Raw genomic sequence first — 22,505 nt, forward strand, 5'->3', positions numbered from 1 at the left:
TATATGTTTTTCCTAACCTTGTTAGAAATGTTGCCTTAGGAAAATAACAAAATATATTCAGAAACTACAGATCTAATGATGAAAATTTCTTAAAGTTGTTAATCTTTTGATTGTAGTCACGAGTTTTAGTGGTTTTGGACTTTTTACTTCTTTAGGTTTCAGTAGTTAAGCTTTGTGTACTTTTTGTAGTCTTTTATCAATTAGGTCATTTTTCTTCTTTAATATCTTTAACAAAAAGGAAAAGCTTATGCTTTTAAAGTCATATGAAATACCAGGTTTATAAGTCCAATTCCAGTGCTTCTTTCCCTGTATGTATACCCCCATTACAGATAGAGAAGTATTTGTAGTTTTTTGACCTAAAAGAAATAATACGATATACAGTGCTAAAAATTAGTAAGTTTTTTTGCAGTAAGGAACACCTGAATACAAGAAGAATGCACAGTTTATTTGTATTTTTAATATTCAAGCTGATATTTTCCATAGTCTATCTAAATTATCTATTTTTAAATGATTTATTACATAACTACATGGGAATGGTAGACTAAAAATGTTCTATTTTTATTGATAAAGTTGTATCAGGTGCATCCTTACTTCATTCAAGGTTCTGCTCAGTTGCCACCTCCCCTTGTCCTTGCTTTATTTTTCTTCTGGAGGAGATGAGCTGTCATTTCATCGCATCATTCATTCATCGTGTTATGTCACATACCTGCTTGTTGCTGTAGCACATTTCCATTAGATTGTTGGCGCCCTGAGTGCGAGGATTCATCCCTCCTTATTCTTCATTCCACATTTCCAGTCAGTGGTTGGCACATAGCGGGTACTCAAAAAGAAAAAAAAAAGTGTTTCAGTGAAAGCATGAGTGAATGAATGAATATTCTTACTCAGTAAAGTGTTCAGCTAGTATACTGATTAAGGTAATATTATCTAGTAAGTTGGAAACCTCAAGGTTAAACTCACCTTCTCCACTTTACCTTTTCAGTTCATACTGGTCAGTAAACCTTATCAGTTATATCATCCCAAAGTCTTATGTATTTATTCTCTTTTTCGTCACAGCCCTAGTTTACCCTATGGAATCTTTGACTAGATTTTGACGATAGCCTTTGTCAAAAAATTGTGGTAAATCACACATAATATAAAGTTTACTATTGTAACCATTTCTTTTTCTTTTTTGGAAAAGGTATAAGACAGGGTCTTGCTGTGTGTTGCCCAGACTAGAGTGCGGTGGCTGCTCACAAGTGTGATCATGGTGCACTACAGCTTCAAACTCCTGGCCTCAAACAGTCCTCCCACCTCAGCCTCCCCAGTAGCTGGGAGTACAGGTGTGGGTCTCCATGCCAGACTACCATTGTAACCATTTTTTAATGTATAGTGCAATAGTGTTGAGTATGTTCACTTTGTTGTGCAGCCAACCTCTAGAACTTTTTCATTTTGTATGTCAGAAACTCGGTACTGATTAACAATAAACTACAATGAGATACCACTTGATACCCATTAGGATGGCTACTATCAACAAACTGAAAAGAAGAAGTCTGGGCAAGGATATGGAGAAATTGGAACCCTTGTGCACTGTTTATTTCCCACTGGTGGGAATGTAAATGGTGCATCCACTGTCTTAATCTGTTTTCTGCTGCCATAACAGAGTACCGCAGAGTGGCTAATTTATAAAGAAAAGAAATGTATTTCTAACAGTCTGAGGCTGGGAAGTCCAAGAACATGGCACTAGCATTTGGTGAGGGCTTTCTTGCTGTGTTATCCCATGGTGAGACGTGAGAGGGCAAGTGAGTGCATGTGAACATTACAGAGACACAGTCCCTGTCCTCACTGTGAGAGTAATAACCATGCATTTTTATGTACAAGAGTGAAAGTGCTGTGTAAATTCTTAAGCTTTTTTCTTGTGCTAGTTCTTTTCATTGTTGTCAAAATTAGTGGACTTCTTCACCCAGAGGCTGGTAGTCTATTTGTGCAGATTACTTGGTGGGGACATTTTGGATATAGACTCTCATCAATTCACATGACGTGTTTCAGCAAAAATGAGAGCCTACATTTACATACTTGTCTGGTCTCCTTTCCAGGTGAATTGGAGTGAATATTAACAAATTGGACTAGCTGGTCATGGTAAACAGCTTGTGTAGTTTTCAGGTTTATAATGTGTATGTACAGCATTGTAGTTAAGGACAGATGCTAGTGCCTCCACTTACTACTTTGGATAGGTTAATGAGGGTAGTAATAGTAGCTACCCCATGAAATTGTTGTGATAACTGATTGAAATATGTATAAAACTCTCGGTGCCTGGCATGTAATGATCACCCCCATAAACGTGTTGCAGGATAATTGACTTTGGCATCAGAAAGAGTTCAAATACCACCTCAGTACGTCTGTAACCCAGGGCAAATACCTTAATCTGTAACGTGAGCTATTGCTATTCCTGCTTCCATGCTATTACTACTATTACTGCAACTACAAGTATGACAACTACTGCTTCTATGCTGATGACCTTGCCGTTTTCTCCAGGTAGCATCACTGTTATGTGTAGAAGGCACCACGTAGCCCTTGTCACTTCATCCTCACAAATGCTGTGAAATAGGTATTATTCTTGACATTTTCCAAATTGGAGTTCTGAGGCCTATGGTTCCAGCTACTTGGAGGCTGAGCCAGGAGAATCACTTTAACCCGGGAGGTGGAGGTTGCAGTGTGCTGAGATTGCTCCACTGCACTCCAGCCTGGGCAACAGAGCGAGACTTTGTCACATGAAAAACAAACAAAAAACAGCAATCATAATTTTAAGGCAGACTATGTAAGTACTATATTTAATCAGGATAGACTTAGAAATAGAATGCTAACAACAGCCAGTGATTGAGAGACAAAATTATGGCAGCGTGGCTCTGCTTGGAGGGGTGTGTCTGGTGAAGTCAAAGCAGCCTGAGTGATGATTTCTGGGTTAAGGGAGCAAGACTTTCACACCAATGTGTAATAATTCTAGACAGCTAGCCTCTAACCCCTCTAGCTGGGTCTTTCCTACTTTTGCATCCTTCACACCACAGTGAATAAGTCAATGAGTAACTAGCATTTGTTAGACCACTTGTATTCTTTTATATTTTCAAGGAAGAGATAGAGGGTTGGGTGGAGTGTGGTGGGGGGACCCATATGCCAGACCAAAGAGCTTTTAGACTCATTCCTTAACAGTGGGAACCATTAGAAGGTTTAAATGGCAGATGACTTAATGTAAGTAGGATCATTTAATGAAGGATAGTCTATTCTGAGGTGATATTCAAACTTAGTTTGTACTTTTATATTTTAAAGATTCATTTCTGACTTTGCCCCCTTCTTTCCTTTGAAATCACTCAGTATCCACATCGTTAGCTCTCTCATGTTATAACGATATAATAAAGCTGCATTATATAGGCGGCATCTACTGGGCCAGGGAGAAGTTGAGCCAGAGGAGGCTGGCCTGTGTGTCATTGTGTAAGGAAGGCAGCGTGTGCTTCCACTTCCCTTTAGCACTTGCAGATCTCCCTGCACTTCATCCACTTGGACACCGGAGTCTCCTGTTGCTGCTGAACAACTTGGATTTCCACCACCTGGGGGCCCACCCTTCCTATCCTCACTCAGGACTGCCTGTTTGGGATCTGCCCCTAATTCAGGATCTGTACTATTGTTTGGTTCTTTTCTTCAGTTGTAACCCATCTGTTTTCTTTCTAATTTCTCCACATCACTATCTGTGGATACCTTAACACTCACAAATCTGATACAATTATTTTCTTCTACTTCATTACCTATTCAAGTAATAGTGAACTAGGTGCCAAATTCCCTGAAGCCAGGGATCCTGACTTCTTATACTTAGCAATAACTGCTACATTATGTAATCCAATTTAAAAGGAATATATTTAGAGCAGGCATTTGGGCCACACGGAATAGGTGGCCTCTTTTGTTGCATTCCTTGAAAATCGTGTGTGTGTGTGTGTGTGTGTATATATATATGTGTATATATATGTAGATAGATCTACTTGTGATAGAGAGAGAGAGATATATATATATAGATAGATAGATAGATAGGCTATCTATTTTATATAGACGTAACATTTCAGTAGCTTTTGGGGGTACAAATGGTTTTTGGTTACATGGATGAGTTGTATAGTGGTGAAGTCGGCGATTTTAGTGCATCTGTCACCTGAGTAGTGTATATTATACCTGATATGTAGTTTTTATTCCTTACCCTCCTCCTAACTTCCCGCCTTCTGAGTCTCCAGTGTCCATTATATTACTCTGTACGTCTTTGTGTACCCATAGCTTAGCTCCCACTTATAAGTGAGAACATATGGTATTTGATTTTTCCATTTCTGAGTTCTTCACTTAGAATAATGGCCTCCAACTGGGCGTGGTGGCACATACCTGTAATCCCAGCACTTTGGGAGGCGGAGGAAGTCAGATCACTTGAGACCAAGAGTTTGAGACTAGCCTGGCCAACATGGAGAAAACCCGTCTCTACTGGAGATACAAAAATTAGCCAGGCGTGGTGGCGCATGCCTGTAATCCCAGCTACTCAGGGAGGCTAAGGCATGAGAATCGCTTGAACCTGGGAGGTGGAGGTTGCAGCGAGCTGAGATCACGCTACTGCACTCTAGCCTAGGTGATAGAGTGAGACCCTGTCTCTGGAAAAAAAAAAAAAAGGGCTTCCAGCTCCATCCAAGTTGCTGCATAAGACATTATTTCATTCTTTTTTATGGCTGAGTGGTATTCCATTGTATATATATATCACATTTTCTTTGTTCATTCATCAGTTGATGGGTACTTAGGTTGGTTCTATGTCTTTGCAATTGTGAATTGTTCTGTGATAAACATATGCATGCAGGTGTCTTTTCCTTTGGGTAGATACCCAGCAGTGGGATTGCTGGACTGAATGGTAGTTCTACTTTTGGTTTTTTGAGGAGTCCCCATACTTTTCATAAAGGTTGTACTATTTTACATTCCCCCCAGCATTGTATGTGTGTTCCTTTTTCACTACATCCATGGCAACATTTGTTGTTTTTTTTGACTTTTTGATAATGGCAATTCTGGCAGGGTAAGGTGGCATCTCATTGTGGTTTTAATTTGCATTTCCCTGATGATTAGTGATGTTGAGCATTTTTTCATGTTCATTGGCCATTTGTAGATCTTCTCTTGAGAAATGTCCATTCATGTCATCTGCTCACTTTTTGATGGAATTGTTTATTTTTTTTCTTACTGATTTGCTTGAGTTCCTTGTAAATTGTGGATATTAGTTCTTTGTCAGATGCATAGTTGCAAATGTTTTCTCCCATTCTGTTGGTTGTTTACTCTGATGATTATTTCTTCTGCTGTGCAGAAGCAATAAATGATACTAGGTCTCATTTATTTAGTTTTTGTTCCATTTGCTTTTGGGATCTTTGTAATAAATGCTTTGCTTTTGGCAACGTCATAAAGTTTTTCCTAGGTTTTCTCCTGGAATTTTTATGGTTTCTGGTCTTAGATTTAAATCTTCGATCCATCTCAAGTTGATTTTTGTATATGGTGAGAGATCTAGTTTCATTTTTCTGCCTGTGGCTATTTAGTTTTCCCAGAACCATTTATTGAATAGGAGATTCTTCCCCCAATTTCTGTTTTTGTATGCTTTTATGGAAGGTCAGTTGATTGTAAGTATTTGGCCTTATTTCTGGTTTCTTTATTCTGTTCTGTTGGTCTGTATATCTAGCTTTGTAGCAGTACAATCCTGTTTTGGTTACTATAGCCTTGTAGTATAATTTGAAGTTGGGGTGATGTGATGCCTTAGAATTGTTCTTTTTGCTTAAGATTGCTTTGGCTATTTGGGCTCTTTTTTGGTTCCATATGAATTTTAGGATTATTTTTTTCTAATGGTATGAAAAATGATGTTGGTGTTTTCATAGGAATTGCATTGAATCTATATATTGCTTTGGGCATATGGTCATTTTAATAGTATTGGTTCTTCTAATCCATGAGCATGGGATGTATTTCCATTTGTTTGTGTCATCTGTGATTTCTTTCAGCCATGTTTTATAGTTTTCCTTGCAGAGATCTTTCACCTTCTTGATTAAGTATATTCCGAGGCATTTGATTTTTTTTTTTTTTTTTGCAGCCATTTTAAAAGGGACTGTGTTCTTGATTTCTCAGCTTAGTGGTTGTTGGTGTATAGCAGTGCTACTGATTTGTGTACATTGATTTTGTTACCTGAGACTTTACTGAATTCATTGATCAAATCTAGGAGCCTTTTGGTAAAGTCTTCAGGGTTTTCTAGGTATATGATCGTATCATTGGCAGACAGAGATAGTTTGCCTTCCTCTTTTCCAATTTGGATGCCCTTTGTTTATTTCTCTTTCCTGATTGTTCTGGCTAGAACTTCCAGTGCTATACTGAATAGAAGTGGTGAAAGTGGACATCCTTGTCTTGTTCCACTTCTTAGGGGCAATGCTTTCATCTTTTCCCCATTAAGTATGAGGTTGGCTATGGGTTTGTCATGTGTGGCTTTTATTATTTTGAGGTATGTTCTTTCTATGCCTAAATTTTTATCATAAAGGGATGCTGGATTTTGTTGAGTGTTTTTTCTATGTCTATTGAGATGATCATATGGTTTTTGTTTTTAATTCCGTTTGTGTGATGAATCACATTTACTTGGGTATGTTGAACCATCCCTGCATCCTAAGATGAAACCCACTTGATCATGGTGAATTATCTTTTTGCTGTGCTGATGGATTCAGTTTTCTAGTATTTTGTTGAGGATTTTTGCATCTGATGTTCATCAGGGATATTGGTCTGTAGTTTTCTTTTTTTGTTATGTCCTTGCCTGCTTTTGGTATCAGAGTGATACTGGCTTCATAGAATGAGTCAGGTAAGAGTTAGGTGGGATTCTCTCTTTCTTAACCTTTTGGAATAGTTTCAGTATGATTGGTGCCAATTCTTTGAATGTCTGGTGGAGTTTGGCCAAGTATCCATCTGGCCCTAGTCTTTTTGTGTTTTGGCAATTTTTGTTATTATCGATTCAGTCTCACTGGTTGTTACTGGTCTGTTCAGACCTCCTATTTCTTTCTGATTCAAGCTAGGAGGGTTGTATGTTTCCAGAGATTTGTTCATTTCCTCTAAATTTTGTTTGTTTGCACAGAGGTGTTCATAGTGTCTTAAATGGTCTTTTGTATTTCTGTGGTGCCAGCCATAATGTCTCCACTTCTGTTTCTAATTGAGCTAATTTGAATTTTCTTTCTTCTTAGTTAATCTAGCTAATGATCTATCGATTTTATTTATCTTTTCAAAGAACCAACTTTTATATTTTGTATTTTGATCTTTTGTTTCAATTTCATTTAGTTCTGCTTTGATCTTTGTTATTTCTTTCCTTTTGCTAGCTTTGGGTTTGGCTTGTTCTTCTTGAGACAGGGTTGTGCTCTGTCACCCAGGCTTGTGTGCGGTGACACGATCACTGCAGCCTTGACCTTCCTCGGCTGAAGTGATCCTCCCATCTCAGCCTCCCAAGTAGCTGGGACTACAGTCATGCACCACCATGCCTAACTAATTTTTTAATATTTTATAGAGACAGTATTTCACCATGTTGCCCAGGCTTGTCTCAAACTTTTGGACTAAGCAGTCCTCCTGCCTCTGCCTCCCAAAGTGCTGGGATTACAGGTGTAAGCCACCACACCTGGCCTAGTTGGTTCTTGTTTCTCTAGTTCTTTGAGGTATGATGTTAGATTGTCAGTTTGTGATCTTTCAGACTTTTTGATGTAGGCATTTAGCACTATAAACTTACCTTTTAGCACTGCTTTTGCTGTATCCCAGAAGTTTTGATAACTTGTATCTCTGCTATCATTTATTTCGAAGAACTTTTAAACGTCTGTCTTGATTTCATTGTTAACCCCCAAATCATGTAGGAGCAGCTTGTTTAATTTCCATGTATTTGTATAGTTTTGAGGGTTCCTTTTGGAATTGATTTCTAGTTTTATTCTATTGTGGTCTGAGAAGATACTTGATATAGTTCTATCGATCGATCTATCTGTCTGTTTATTTATTTGAGACTGAGTCTTGCTCTGTCGCCCAGGCTGGGTTACAGTGGCACAATCTCGGCTTACTGCAACCTCTGCCTCCTGGGTTCAAGCAATTCTCCTGCCTCAGCCTCCTGAGTAGCTGAATTATAGGCCCCTGCCACCACGGCTGCCTAGTTGTTTTTATATTTTTAGTAGAGATGGGGTTTCACCATGTTGGCCAGGCTGCTCTTGAATGCCTGATCTCAGGTGGTCTGCCCTTCTTGGCCTCCCAAAGTGCTGGGATTTCAGGTGTGAGCCACCACACCCGGCCAATATATTTTGATTTTGAAAAAATTTATTGAGACTTGCTTTGTGGCCTGTCATGTGGTCTATCTTTTCTTAGGTCTAGTAATTGTTTTGTGAATCTGGGAGCTTCAGAGTTAGGTGCATATATATTTAGGATTATAATATCTTCTGTTGGATCGATACTTTTATCATCATATAATGACCTTCTTTGTCTTTTTTTACTGTTGTTGCTTTAAAGTCTCTTTTATATTACATAAGAAGAGCTATTCTGCTTGCTTTTGGTTTCCATTTGCATGAAATATCTTCCACCACCTTTAGTTTGATTCCGTAAGATTCCTTATGTTTCAGGTGAGTCTCTTGAAGACAGCAGATATTTGGTTTGTAATTTTTTTTTAATCCATTCTGCCAATGTGTATCTTTTAAGTGAAGCATTTATATGATTTATATTCAACGTTTATACTGAGATATGAGGTACTGTTCCATCCAGTTGATTGTTACCTGGATATTTTGTGTTCTCCATTGTGTTTCATAGGTGCTGTGCATTTTTGTACTTTCAAGAGGTTCTATTCTGATGACTGTTGAGTTTTTATTTCAAACTTTAGAACTTTTAGCCTCAATTTATTTTTAAAGATTATATATAAATAAGGGAAAACAGAAATTCTCTAATACTGTGCTCAACTGAGTGGATTGTGTATTTGTTTTATTTTGGATTAATTATTGCCACAAGAAATCTGAGGTTTTAGGAGTTTTGAAAATTGTTAAGGTCTGTAGGTGATTTTTCCAGACTGATGATATTTCCCATCATTTGGCCACAGTACAGGAAGCGTTTGGTATAGTTTTATTTCTTACTTGAAGCAGTAAATAATTTAAATTTTTCTCTTGGTAAGAAATATTCCATGCCTAATTTGAGTGTATTTACCCTTATTTGCTAATAAGCAGCTTAGATATTCATACCCTTTCTTCTATAGAAATGAGAATTATACATATAATCCCAAATCAAAATATAATTTTGATCAAATATCTTAATTGATATATGCTAGAGAGATTGACCTATGTGTGATTCATTTTTCCTAGGAGAAGGAAAGAGATGGTTGAAAAGAAATATTTATTTGGTAATTTATATATTGATGTAAAAATGGCACAGTCTTGGTCTTCAGATTTGTGTTTTTGTAAACTAAAACAAATAGTAAAGTTTCACAATAAAGACTATCAAATGAGTGGTTAAAGCACCTGGCTCAGGGCACAGATTGAATCTTAGCTTAGAATCTCAGTGGTTTTGTGACATTGGAAAAGTGAATTAACCTCACCAAGCCTTATTTACCCACCTTTAATGTGAAACTAATGACAGTACCTGCCTCATGGAGTTTTTGTGAGGATTAAATGATACAACATGTGTAAAATGCTTAGCTCTGTAGAAAATAGTGAATAAATGTTAGCCCATTTCACTTTGCTGTTCCTTGTATCGTAGATGTATTCATACAAAAAACTGAGCATTTCTAAAATGTTGAATTATTTTCACGTTGAAAGTAATGGACATAAAAGGTGCCTTAAGCAATTCTAGTTTCTGTGGCCAAGACACGTCAAAGAAACTAAGAATTTAAAAAATAGGTGATTGATGAAGATTAACTTTATTCGTGTTTTTCCTAGCTAGACATGGTAAGCAAGGTAAGGAATTTAAAATAATAATATTCCCTTAAAGTTGCTTTCCTAGGTATTTTTAGCATTGTATAATTTAAGTCTTATAGATTCATGCAGAAATCCTTTGTTTTACAGAGTTACACTGTTAGACCTTATGATAGCCAAGATAACGAGTGATGAGCCATTCACCACGGATGACATCCCTGTGTTTTTGCGGCATGCTGAGTTGATTGCAAGCACCTTTGTGGATCAGTGCAAGACAGTGCTCAAGTTGGCCTCTGAGGAGCCTCCTGATGATGAGGTAAGGGAGGGAGATTTCCCAATCTCGGGTAAAAGAGAATGGACAGATTTTCTAACCCAGTCAAGTCCTCTATGAGAATTCTTTTTTAAAAGTTTTAAAAAATATTATGTAAATAATGTATCCATATATGAGAATAGTTAGAAAATTTAGATAAGGGAAAACTGTGTCCTTATTGCTACCATCCGGAGTCAATGACTTAAACAAATTCTGGTTAATTTTCTAGGCAAATGACATCAGATACATGCACACAGACATAGTGCACATATGTATCTATTAAAAGTGGAGCCTTTCTGTGCCTTCCGTTTGCAGGTTCCCATTTTTTATTCAGAATGTAAGCTCTAGGAGGGCAGAAATGTTGACTGTTGTGTCCATAGTTCTATGTATATGGTAGGCACTTAGCAAATATTTGCTGAATGAATAAATAAATAATACATTGTAAATGTCTTTTAAAATAAATGCCAACATAGGCTGGGCATGGTGCCTCACACCTGTAACCCCACTTCTTTGGGAGGCCAAGGTGGGAGGGTCGCTTGAGCCCAGGAATTTCAGATCACCCTGGTCAACATGGTGAAACCCTGTCTTGGCAAAAAAAAAAAAAAAAAAAAAAAAAAGCTGAATGTGTCTGTGTCTGTGGTCCCAGCTACTTGGGAGGCTGAGGTGGGAGGGTCACTTGAGCCCAGGAGGTTGAGGTTGCAGTGAGCTGAGATCACGCCACTGCACCCCATCCTGGGTGATGGAGTGAGACCTTTGTCTCAGAAAAAAAAAAAAAAAAGCCAACATAACATTTCAAGTAAAGAATTTCCTATTTATTTGTCCAAATCCCTGTAGTTGGACATTTAGGTTGTTTTTGTGTTTTTAGACAGAACCTTGCTCTGTCGCCCAGGCTGGAGCACAGTGGCACAATCTTGACTCACTGCAACCTCTGCCTCCTGGGTTCAGTCAATTCTCCTGTCTTGGCCACCCAAATAACTGGGATTCCAGGTGTGTACCACCGTGCCCAGATAATTTTTGTATTTTTGGTAGAGACGGGGTTTCAGCACATTGGCCAGGCTGGTCTTGAACTCCTGACTTACGTGATCTGCCTGCCTTGGTCTCCCGAGGTGCTGGGATTATTGGCATGAACCACCACATCTGGCAGTAGGTTGTTCTTATTTCTACTTATTTTAGATAATACTGTAGTACATGCCTTTATAGTTACATCTGTGCACAGTTTCCACAGCTGTTGTCCTAGGACATAATCTTAGAAGTGAGATTGCTATGTATAAGGATATCACATGTTTAAAGCTCTTAATACATACTTCCAAACTGCTTTCTAGACGACTTGCTTCTTCTCTTCTTTATAGAAGATTCCTAGTTGTATACTGTCCCTGTTAATTATTTAAACTATTTTTTACTCTCCTTAAGCCTACCTTAGGTCATTCAGGTCTTGTTTTATCAGGACGTGGAAGGGAGCTTGTGTTAATTCTCTATCCCTCCTCTTTACTTCAGAACTTGCTGTTTTTATCTATTCTCCTTTCTTCTGTGATAAAGTTAGAATTATTCTTTCTCTGGACCACTCAGCTGTAAAAAGGATGCACTTGTGATACAACAGGGAAGAATCTCAAAAGTGTGGAGGGAGAGAAGCCAGACAGACTAGAGAACATGCTGGCTGATTCCATTTCTGAGGGATTCTGTAGCAGGCCAGATATATTGGTCATGACAGAAAATAGATCAGATGTTACCTGGATCTGGAAATGAAGGAGTGGAATTGATTGCGGGGGGGACACGAGGGAACTTTCTGGATAGTAGAATGTGGCATTTAGTTGTATACCTTGACGCAACCCTGTACTGTATACTTAAGATGGATTATTTCATTGCATGTATATTATACCTCAATAAAGCTGATTTAAACACATTTTAATAGAAGATGATAGAGAGTTCCTTTGTATGCTGATATGAATGGTCAGGTAGAAAGGGAGTAATTGATGCTGGAATCACCATCGGCAAATGGGTGAGACTGGAGGAGAGGGATTGGAATCCAGAGTGGATACTCATCCACTGTCCACAGGTGGGAAGGTAGAGAATGTGATCTGTAGTGTTTCCCAGAGAGTAGTGTGTAATACTGTGAAATTGTTAACTCCTGTTGTAAATGCAGCTCATGGCTGTGACTGCTCGACCACGAGAGTGTATTTCCTTTTTTGTGAATATACTTTTGTTCAGGACCATTTTGGTATTGATTTTCTGTGCTTTGTCATATAGACCATGTTAGGTCTTATAATCAGGCCATTACTTTAGTTCTCATTTTCTGTGATAGAAAAGAAAGGTCTTTATTCAGGGGCTTGCGTTTACTTTCTGGAGATAGATTTGCCTTTGTTTCCAGCAGGAGGAGCAGTGAGTCGTGCTTAAGAAAAGTTTTAAAAATTCTCTAGGAGACAGAGAAAAGACAGGTCACATCTTTAAACTTTTCAAGGCACTTCTGATTAAAGGATAGGTGATTTCAGTATTGTAGTGAGAAATTCCTGAAAATACTTTTCATATTTAGGAAAACTTTTATTTTTCCTTCAGACTTTCTTCTCTAAGATCGGAAGTATTTTTATATATTAATGGAATGGAAAATTTTAGACTGGGAACAGTGGCTCATACCTGTAATCCCAATAATTTGGGGCACCAAGGTGTGGGAGGATTGCTTAAGCCCAGGAGTTGGAGACCAGCCTGGGCGACATAAGGAGACTCCATCTGTACAAAAGAAAAAAGAATTAGCTGGGCATGGTGGTGTGCGCCTGTGGTCCTAGCTACTGGGGAGGCTGAGGTGGGAGGCTTGCCTAAGCCCAGAAGGTTGAGGCTGCAGTGAGCTGCGATTGCACTACTGCACTCCAGCCTGGGGGAGAGTGAGACCCTGTCTCAAAAACAACAACAACAACAAAAAAACATAGGCAGGTTTCTTTTGCAAAGACAAATTAATTTACTTTTGGAAATTTATTGAGTTATACATTTATGACTTGTGCATATTAATGTAGATATGTCATACTTTTTTTTTTAAAGGGGACCCCTTATGCCAGTATTTAAATATGCCAAAGACCAAGTGGTATGCTGGAGCTGGCCTGTGGTAACTTCTAAGTGTTGATTATTGAGTGCTTAGAAATTTATGAGCTGATTGTTAAATTGTTGGTACCTTGAAATCATCCATGGTGGAAGTAGTTATGCCATGGAAACCAGCAAAAGCTACAGATAGGGCTTTCCACCTGCCTCCTCCTCCCCAGCCATTCTTCTGCCAAACCCAAACCACTGCACTCATTGGTGATCTTTTTAGGAGAAGATAGATATTCAATAAAGTTCTCAATGCTATGACTGAAAAGTGAGAATGGAAACAGTTGTATTTATAGCACATGTTTTTTAATTGATGTAATTGTTTGGCTTTAAAATCCTAAGGTTTTCTTCATATGTTTCTTTATAAAAATAGTTTTGGGTTCTCATATTAATGTACTTATTCCTGTCTTTTGATATATTTTGTATACTTGTTTCCAGTTTTTGATATATTTTTGTCAGTTCTGAATCTTGTTCACTTGTGGCAAGCCTTGCCTTTTCTCTGAAAGCTTAAAAAACATTCTTTTTAGCTTTGTATTTTCTGATACCCATATATTACAATAATTGTCCTCAGGTTGTGGGATTTGCATTCTGTTTTAATCTTTGCAACCCCAGTTTAGGCCATACTGTAGTACCTGTTATGCAGTAGGTATTACATATTTAGCTATATAATACATATTTAATACATATTCTACAATAAATAGTGCATTTTTTCCACATATGAAGGGCTTAAATGTTTGTATTAGGCAAATAGTATATGCTTTGTTGTTAAAAATTATTTAAGCTGAAGTCAGTGAAACATAAAGTTTCAGTTGGGCCTGGTGACTCAGGCCTATAATCCCAACACTTTGGGAGGCTGAGGTGGGCTGATCGCCTGAGGTCAGGAGTTTGAGACCAGCCTGACCAACATGGTGAGACCCTGTTTCTACTAAAAATACAAAAATTAGCCTGGCGTGGTGGCGGATGCCTGTAATCCCAGCTACTCGGGAGGTGGAGGCAGGAGAATCGCTTGAACCCGGGAGGCGGAGGTTGCAGTGAGCCGAGATTGTGCCATTGCACTTCAGCCTGGGTGACAGAGCAAGACTCCCATCTTAAAAAAAAAAAAAGTTACAAAGTTTTCCCCTTTTTGCCCAGCCTCCGTTTGTTTTCTATAGATCTATATGCATATCCTTTTTTTTTGTTTTCTTTTCAAAGATCTTTCTTCATGTATACGCACCTATATGTTTTTTGTTTTCATTTTTTACACTATTCTTCAACTTGCTATTTTTACTTATGATATAACTTGTACATCTTTGCACTTTAGCATGTGTATATTCATTGTATGTTTTTAATAAATAATATTTATTTAATTATATAGACGTATTTATATTTATTTAATTATATAGACGTATCATAATTTTTTCATTTGTTCCCTATAGACGTTTCAACTGCTTTCAGGTGGCTTTTTTTTTCTTTTAACCTTTATAAATAATGTTATAGTGAACATCCTTGTACAAATTTCAGACAAGTAAATCTGAGATTATAAATTCCTGGAGTTGAATTGCTGGGTTGAAGAATTAGGTATTTTTAAAAACTTTAGAGAGATTTCTAAATTGCACACCAATGCAACACAAGATTGCATGAGCTGCCCTTTACAGATCTGATTTAATTACTATTTCTCATTAATGTTTTTCAGTGACCATTATGTTTGTTTTGCATATTAGGTTACTCTTTAAAATGCATTTATTAAAAAGCATTTTCTGGAAATTAATCTTTCTGTCATACATACAGTAAACTATTGTTCACGTAATTTTTGTTTGAATTTATCTCTGATGTTCTGTTAGCCTTTTAGTCGTTTTTTATTTGTGTTTAATTAAGGTTATCAATTTTATCCTTCTGGTCTCTGGATTTCTTTTTTTTTTTTTTTTTTGAGAGCTGACAGCGGAGAAGATTTTTGTTTGTTTGTTTTTTAAGGAAATTCTCCACTTAGATCGTGGAAATATTCACTTACATTGTCTAGTTCTTTCAGTACTTAGTTCTCATTTTTTATTTATCTAGAATTTATTTTTGAGCAAGGAGTGAGTTATGGATCCAAATGAATTATTTATGTCTTTTGACTATTCAAGATTATAAAATCTTTGGTATGAGACTGACTGGGTTTGAATCTTGATTTCTTCTGTTACAGGTATATGATCTTGGAAAAGTTACTCATCCTCTCTCTGCCCTTCTTTTTCTTGAAATGGGTTATATTATTGTTATTTTTTTAAATTTTGAGATAGAGTCTTGCTCTGTTGCCCAGGCTGGAATGCAGTGGTGAGGTCTTGGCTCACTGCAACCTCCATCTCCCGGGTTTAACTGATTCTCCTGCCTGAGCCTCCTGTGTAGCTGGGATTATAAGTATCCACCACCATGCCCGGCTAATTTTTGTATTTTTAGTAGAGATGGGATTTTGCCATGTTGGCCAGGCTGGTCTTGAACTCTTGACTTTGGGTGATCCACCCACCTCAGGCTCCCAAAGTGCTAGGATTATAGGCGTGAGCCACCGTGCCCAGCCAGGTTGTATTTGAATATAAACATTTAATATGCCGATTGGTACAAGTTAATGTTCCCTAAATGTTATCTGTTCATTATTATTTCAGTACCATTTAGTGAATAATCTTATCCTTTCCACTAATTTTTTTTTCTTAATTGAGACAGAGTCTTGCCCTGTTGCCCAGGCTAGAGTGTAGTGGTGCAATCATAGCTTGCTGTATTCTCCAGCTCCTGGGCTTGAGGATCCTCCCACCTACCTGTATCATATCCTAAATTCTTTTATTTATTTGGACAATTACTGGTTCCCTCCAAACAAATTGGAGGGAACCAGTAAGATGTTAACAGCTGGAGAAGGGAGAATTCAGAGAGAGATGCGTTTATATGCCATAAAGGAACGCTGAAATGAACATACAAGTAAATGCAAAAACTGATCTATGGAGAAAGGAGTTGCAGTCCAGGCAGATATAACTAATTTGCATTTTAATGGACAGGAATAATTCTGTATTAATATAAGTTTTCTGTAACTCACAAAGCTGTAAAATTGCTCAAAGATACTAAATGACAGTGTTAACTGAGACAGGTAAGCTAGACAGGAGACTAATCTTTTTTTTTTTTTTTTTTTTTTTTTGCTCGCTTCAAAATCTTTCACAATGTTCCCTTCATTTGCTTGTCTTTTTTTTTTTTTTTGCTGGTGCCTGATTTAATTAATATTAGTTTCATAAGACTTTTAAATATCTGGAAGGGCATTTTACTCATTAATCTTATTTTTTAAGAGAATAAATTTTCCTGGCTGTTCTTTCATTACTAATTTCCAGATGCTCATTAAAAACACTTCATTAATAAAATGATTTTAATGACTAAAATTGGGGATGTGTTAGGTGGGGATAGATTAATTTTCTTTTAGGTTTATTTTAGTTAATATCATAGAATTTAAGAGCTGGAAGGAGACTTCCAGTTCATCTCTTCCAACCTCTAATTTTATTCATGTCGTTTTAACGTGGAAAATTTCAAACATAGACTAAGAAGAAAGTGTACTTAAACTCCATCTGCCATCCCCTGGCTTCAGCAGCTTCCCCTTCATCACCATTCTTCTCTCCTCCACAGTTCCACTCGTTCTTATGCCAGTTGCCGTGGACTGATTCAAAGCTCCAACATATTTCATCAGTTACTCTAAAAGATAAGGAGTCATCAGATACAAGTATAATACGATGTGAACATCTAAAATAACTAATAATAACATGTATTATCAAATAAATACTATTCAGATTTCCCCCATTGTCTAATAATCTTTTTCAAGTTTGTTTTGTTGAAACCGCATACAGAGAAGGGCCGTATGTTGCAACTGATTGACATAACTTTACTCTAGTGTATAGGTTCCCCTTCCCTCTTCTTTTTTTTCCTCTTTGCTACTTATTTGTTGGAGAAACTGGCTTGTTTTTCCCATAGACTTTTCTAGATTTCAGATTTTGATGAGTATGTCTCCAGGGTGGCACTTAACATATTCTTCTGTACCTTGCATTTCCAGTGAATGAAAATTAGTTCCAGAGGCATATTCAGATTTGGGTTAGGTATTTTTTTTGTTTATTTTTGCAGTAGTGTTTCGTTGTTGGTAATACTGTTTTCATCAAGAGGCACATGAGGCTTGGTTATCTCTCTGTGATATTAGCAGTCATTAATGATGACCTAGATCCATGAATTCTTTAGGGGTTGCAGAATGGTGGCATTTTAACATTATTGTTCATTCTTTGTTTATTAGCAGGAATATTTTTTAAAGAGAAACTTTCCCTAATCAATTCTTAGGTTCTGTGAGGTACACGGGATGAAGAAAGGCAGGATAAGTGCTTGATTGTTTTCCCCCTTGATTACCAATCTTCAGAGTAATGAGTTGGTTTTGTGGCATCATTCAAAGATGACCAGTGAGTTGGTTTGTTTTGTTTTATTTTCATCAGGAAGCCATAGCTTTAAAATCACTCGCTTTGTTTTCAGTCTGCTGCCATAATTCTTTCTGTTGTTTAATGTGCCACCGCTGGCCAGTGGGAGCCTCATCAAGTTGTTTCTGATTCCGAATTTCTGACATGACCCTAGTAGCCTGTAATAGCGTCTTTGTTATCTGCTAGGACGAGGTGTCCACAGTTACCTTTTGCATGGTCTGCGCCAGGTCTATTCTTGAAGGAGCAGTGGTATCTCAAGAAAACAATCTGGGCAACTACGCCTTTAACAAAAGAGGTTGTTGAAGCTTTGTGAAATTGATGGACTTGGTCAAGACTCGTTTTAACATGGTACTAACTTTAGACTTCTAATCGAGATTTTTCCCCTTTAACTCTTTAGCAAAAGAAGGCTGTGATATAAAATTAAAGATCCAAGACATTAAAAATATGTGTTGTTTCTTGCTATTTATTTTGAGATTTCAGAATACTATGTTAATATATTACCTTTAAATCTCTTAATTAGAAAGCAGTAAATACACGTTTAGCATTAACAAGGAAGTAATTTGTCTTTCTTTTGAAGAATGTTCTTTTTTTTTTGGTTGAGACAGAGTCTTGCTCTGTTGCCTCGGCCAGAGTCCAGTGGCATGATCTTGGCTCACTGCAACCTCCGCCTCCTGGGTTGAAATGATTCTCCTGCCTCAGCCTCCCTAGTAGCTGGGATTACAGGCGCCCGCTACCACGCCTGACTAATTTTTATATTTTTTTAGTGGAGACGGGATTTCACCATATTGACCAGGCTGATCTTGAACTCTTGACCTCAAGTGATCCTCTGACTTCGGCCTCCCAAAGTGAAGAATGTTATCTTTATGGACTAACTTTATAATCTCTGCCACATTTTGTCAAATAATGGGTACTTTAAAAATGGGGTTCAAAATCTATACAAAAGTTACATTTAAAATTTTTATATAGACTAATGCTATGCAGTTGGTACCGGGCAGTTTCTTGGTCATGCAGTGTATTTGATAATAAATTATTTAGTAGCTATGTGAAGTAGCGTTTTCAAATAATACTGTCTTTCTGATCTACCAAGATATTGCATAGAAGTTCATATTTACCCAGAAATTATGCAAGTTCTTAAAGCCAGAGTTTTTTCAACCACAGCATTTTACAGGATTTCTGTGGACAAGAAATTAATGTATTTCATGGGCTATTTGTATCTTTAAAGTGGAATTTGCATGCTGGGAATGCTTTAAAAAGAAAGTATTTGCATAAATGTCATGTACGTAGCTAGTAATTTTGAACATTTATTCCACTGTTGGAATGTCTTTTTGCTTGAATAAGAACTTTTCTGACTCTTTGCTCCAAGAAGACACATAATGACACATAATCTTGCATTCTTGATGGCAGATGTCTGCTGTTAGTGAAAATGATGAGTCGTGTACATATTTCGTACTTCTGTTTTGTTCTTCATAGTTTTGTTTTTCTCTTTGACTTATTACAAGCCCTGACTTTAAATTTTTTGAAATATTTTATTCTCTTACAGTTATTTATAACAGTTAAATCATTTCACTTAAACTATGCTTTAAAGTTATGTTTTATTTTCTTTCTAGGAGGCACTGGCTACGATTAGGCTTCTCGATGTCCTGTGCGAAATGACTGCGAATACTGAGCTGCTCGGCTATCTGCAGGTTTTCCCTGGCTTGCTGGAAAGAGTGATTGGTGAGTGAAATATCACACATTGTATTTTTAGCTAAGAAATCTTTGGCTTGTCATACTGTAATGTAAATCCAAATACAAATCCTTAATTTTCAGTGTACTTTTGGGAATTTTGTGAATATATTTTTTTGAGAGGAATCACAGTGTTGTAACAGTTCAGGCGGGCCAGATAAACCTGAGCCCACATGGTTTTTCAGCCACTTCCCTTCTGCTTAACTGAAGATTCCTTCTCAGTAACATGAGGATAACAGTGCCTGTAGATGCACATGGTAGATGTTTCATCAATATAGGATGTGATGAAGGTGGTGGGGCAGGGGAGGTTTGTGATGATGATTGTGGTTTTATATTACTATAGCTTTGCAAAATGTGGCAGTAAATTTTTCCCATTTACATTTAGTGAACACATAGAATGGTGTTTTATACACATTATATATACAAATCTTATGAGAAAGTGGTTTTAAACAAGAAACCATTGTTAAAAGTATTACCAACCTTGCTAAAAAGCTGTTTGCAAAATAATTGACGTAGAACTTGTTCCTTGTGGCTGACTATGCTTAGGTTTGCTATGCATTATTTGCAATTTTTTCCTTTAAAAAGATGATACTTACTCTGGAGACCAGTGTACTGAGAACGAGGACTTTGTGTCTAGCAGGATAGATGAGCTAGCAGTGAGCTGTAGAGGAAGATCCTTAGAATTCCTCATCAGTGTTTTATTTTGAGTACAGTGCTTTTAGTGATAATTTGAATAAAGCACCGTGAACCTGGGACACTGAGTGATTATGGAAAGAGCCTGAGTTTGGAGCCAGGCTCGATGTGGGTTGCCATCCCAGCTCTGCACTTTTCTGAGCCTGTTGTTTTCTTCATTATAACATTGGGAAAGGGATACTTTCCTGTATAGGTTTGTTGAGAGGGTTAAATGTGGAAACACTGAAATGCAGTTCCGGGAAGATTGTCTGTTTTCATTGGCTGCCTGGAGGTGCTCACAGAGTAGAGCAGTAGTAAGTTCTTTCTCCTGAAGGTAGCTGGAGTGAAGTATGGAGAACACATGCTGGCTTCTGATGATTTGGCCAGTCGGATGAGGGAAAAATAAGCACTCTTCTTGGTTTCTGTCATATGCGTCATTATGGATAGATACTGTGTTTTAGACTTCACTGACTGAAGTTATTAGAAGAGTTCTTTCATAAAGAAGTTGAGATTGGAAACCTTTTTGTAAGAAAGATGCTAGCAAACTTTTAGCTAACTTTCCTTCGTAGATAAATAGAAACTCTGAGTTGGGGTAGTCATTATGGCTTATCTCCCCAAAACTAGAGTCACAAACTTTAAAGCAAAGGCAGAAGAGCCTTTTAATCCTTATTTAAAGCAAAGACAGAAGAGCCTTGTAATCATTATTTAAATAAAGCTTTCTGTGCTCTACCTTTAGTCTATTAAAATAAATTAGATTTGGTTATGGAAAACTATTAGTACAAAATACTAAAAGTTACTTTTCTGTAGAAAATGAAGTTTACTCTTTTGGTTATAGATCTTTTACGGGTGATTCATGTAACTGGAAAGGAAACCACAAACATCTTCAGTAATTGTGGTTGCGTGAGAGCAGAAGGTGACATCTCCAATGTGGCCGAGGGGTTTAAGTCTCATCTTATTCGTCTGATTGGAAATCTGTGTTACAAGAATAAAGATAACCAAGACAAGGTAAGAGGATTTCTTAGTATGTGTTATACATGTATAGCTTCGTTTAGAATATAGTCTTTGGCAGACATTCACTCTTTTGGAGTGAAAACCTGAGGTGCTTAGAAAGTAGCTTGGATAGAGAGATGTATATTTTATATGTATACACATACACACACCCCTACGTATACATACACGTATGTATGTATATATGTATATGTTAACATATAGGCTCTTTGGAGCCTAGAGAAATTTCTGACACACAGTAGATATTTAATAAACACTAGTTATTATTGCCTATTAAGAAAAAACAAAGCTTAGATCTATATCCTATGTTTATGGATGATAGCATCATAAGCCTTTTCTTCTAGGTGTTTTAAAATGGATATAAAAGGAATATAATATTTAAGTATGAAGTCTTTGAGGACCTAGTAGGCTGCTTTTAGAAACCTCTTATGTGCAGAACAGCTTAAAGGTAATTAGATTGAGAATGTGAGAGAATGGTAAGAAAGATCTCAGGGCAATTGGACCATATGCTTCAGATTGATCTCACCTTTCTGTATTTTTCTGGAGTTTTACTCTGGGTGGCATTTGATTTGCTTAGTTAAATATTAATTAAATTTGTGCCAGATTATATTTTTCTAAGATGGTGGCAGAATGTCTTGCGTTGTACATGTGTTTCTTTGCAGTATGACTTTGCCACTCCTCTGCCAAGGGTTGGCATCTATTTCTCCATCCACTTGAATCTGGGCAGGCCCTGTGGCTGCTGTGAGGAATCAAATATATGATCCTATACTATTTCTAGCATAGCCCGTAACTGGTCTAGCTGATTCTATTTCTGGCTTCTTAGAAGCCAGTCACCATGTAAGAAGTATAGATTCCCAGATATCACCTTGCTGTGAGTTGCTGAATACACACGGAAAAGCCCTGGAAGATAAGATACAATGAGGAGAGAGGAAAAGCCTAGTGAATGAACACCAAGGCATGAGATGTGTGTGAGAAACCACCTTGGGAGTAGATCCATCCTCAGTTTCTTACTTGCCCAGCTGATGCCACATAGATCAGGGCCCCCCTACTGGGCAAAGCCCTTTCTGAATTTATGACTTATAGTATTATGAGAAAAAGTGACAAGTAGGGAAAACAAATAAGTGATGTAGGTCCTGCTTCTGTTAGTAGCCCAGGAAGTTACTGTTGGACTGATCCTTCTTCAAATAGCAATTATAAACTTCGGACAAAAAACAGTCGTGTGAAGACACTCAAATTTGACACAAACGGGCAGATTCTGGAGTGAAATTGACACTTGGAAGAAGGGAATGACACAGTATGTGGCAGGCAGGGCAGTGAAAAGTCAGTTACAAAATCTTCAGTCTTTCTAGCTTGAAGAATCAAAGAACA

The 22,505-nt window shown here is 37.4% G+C and overlaps 1 protein-coding gene across 1 annotated transcript in view; it reads left to right on the forward strand.

Moving 5' to 3' along the window:
• Positions 1–22,505, forward strand: part of ATXN10 (ataxin 10) — a 191,522-nt gene that overhangs the window by 58,229 nt on the left and 110,788 nt on the right. The window contains exons 7-9 of the mRNA XM_011984069.1: positions 10,062–10,227; positions 19,340–19,448; positions 20,965–21,134. Coding sequence (XP_011839459.1) covers positions 10,062–10,227; positions 19,340–19,448; positions 20,965–21,134 — 445 coding nt within the window. The remainder of the gene's footprint in view (positions 1–10,061; positions 10,228–19,339; positions 19,449–20,964; positions 21,135–22,505) is intronic.

The sequence above is a fragment of the Mandrillus leucophaeus genome, unplaced genomic scaffold, assembly GCF_000951045.1.
Source record: "Mandrillus leucophaeus isolate KB7577 unplaced genomic scaffold, Mleu.le_1.0 Scaffold26, whole genome shotgun sequence".
Lineage (NCBI taxonomy): Eukaryota > Metazoa > Chordata > Mammalia > Primates > Cercopithecidae > Mandrillus > Mandrillus leucophaeus.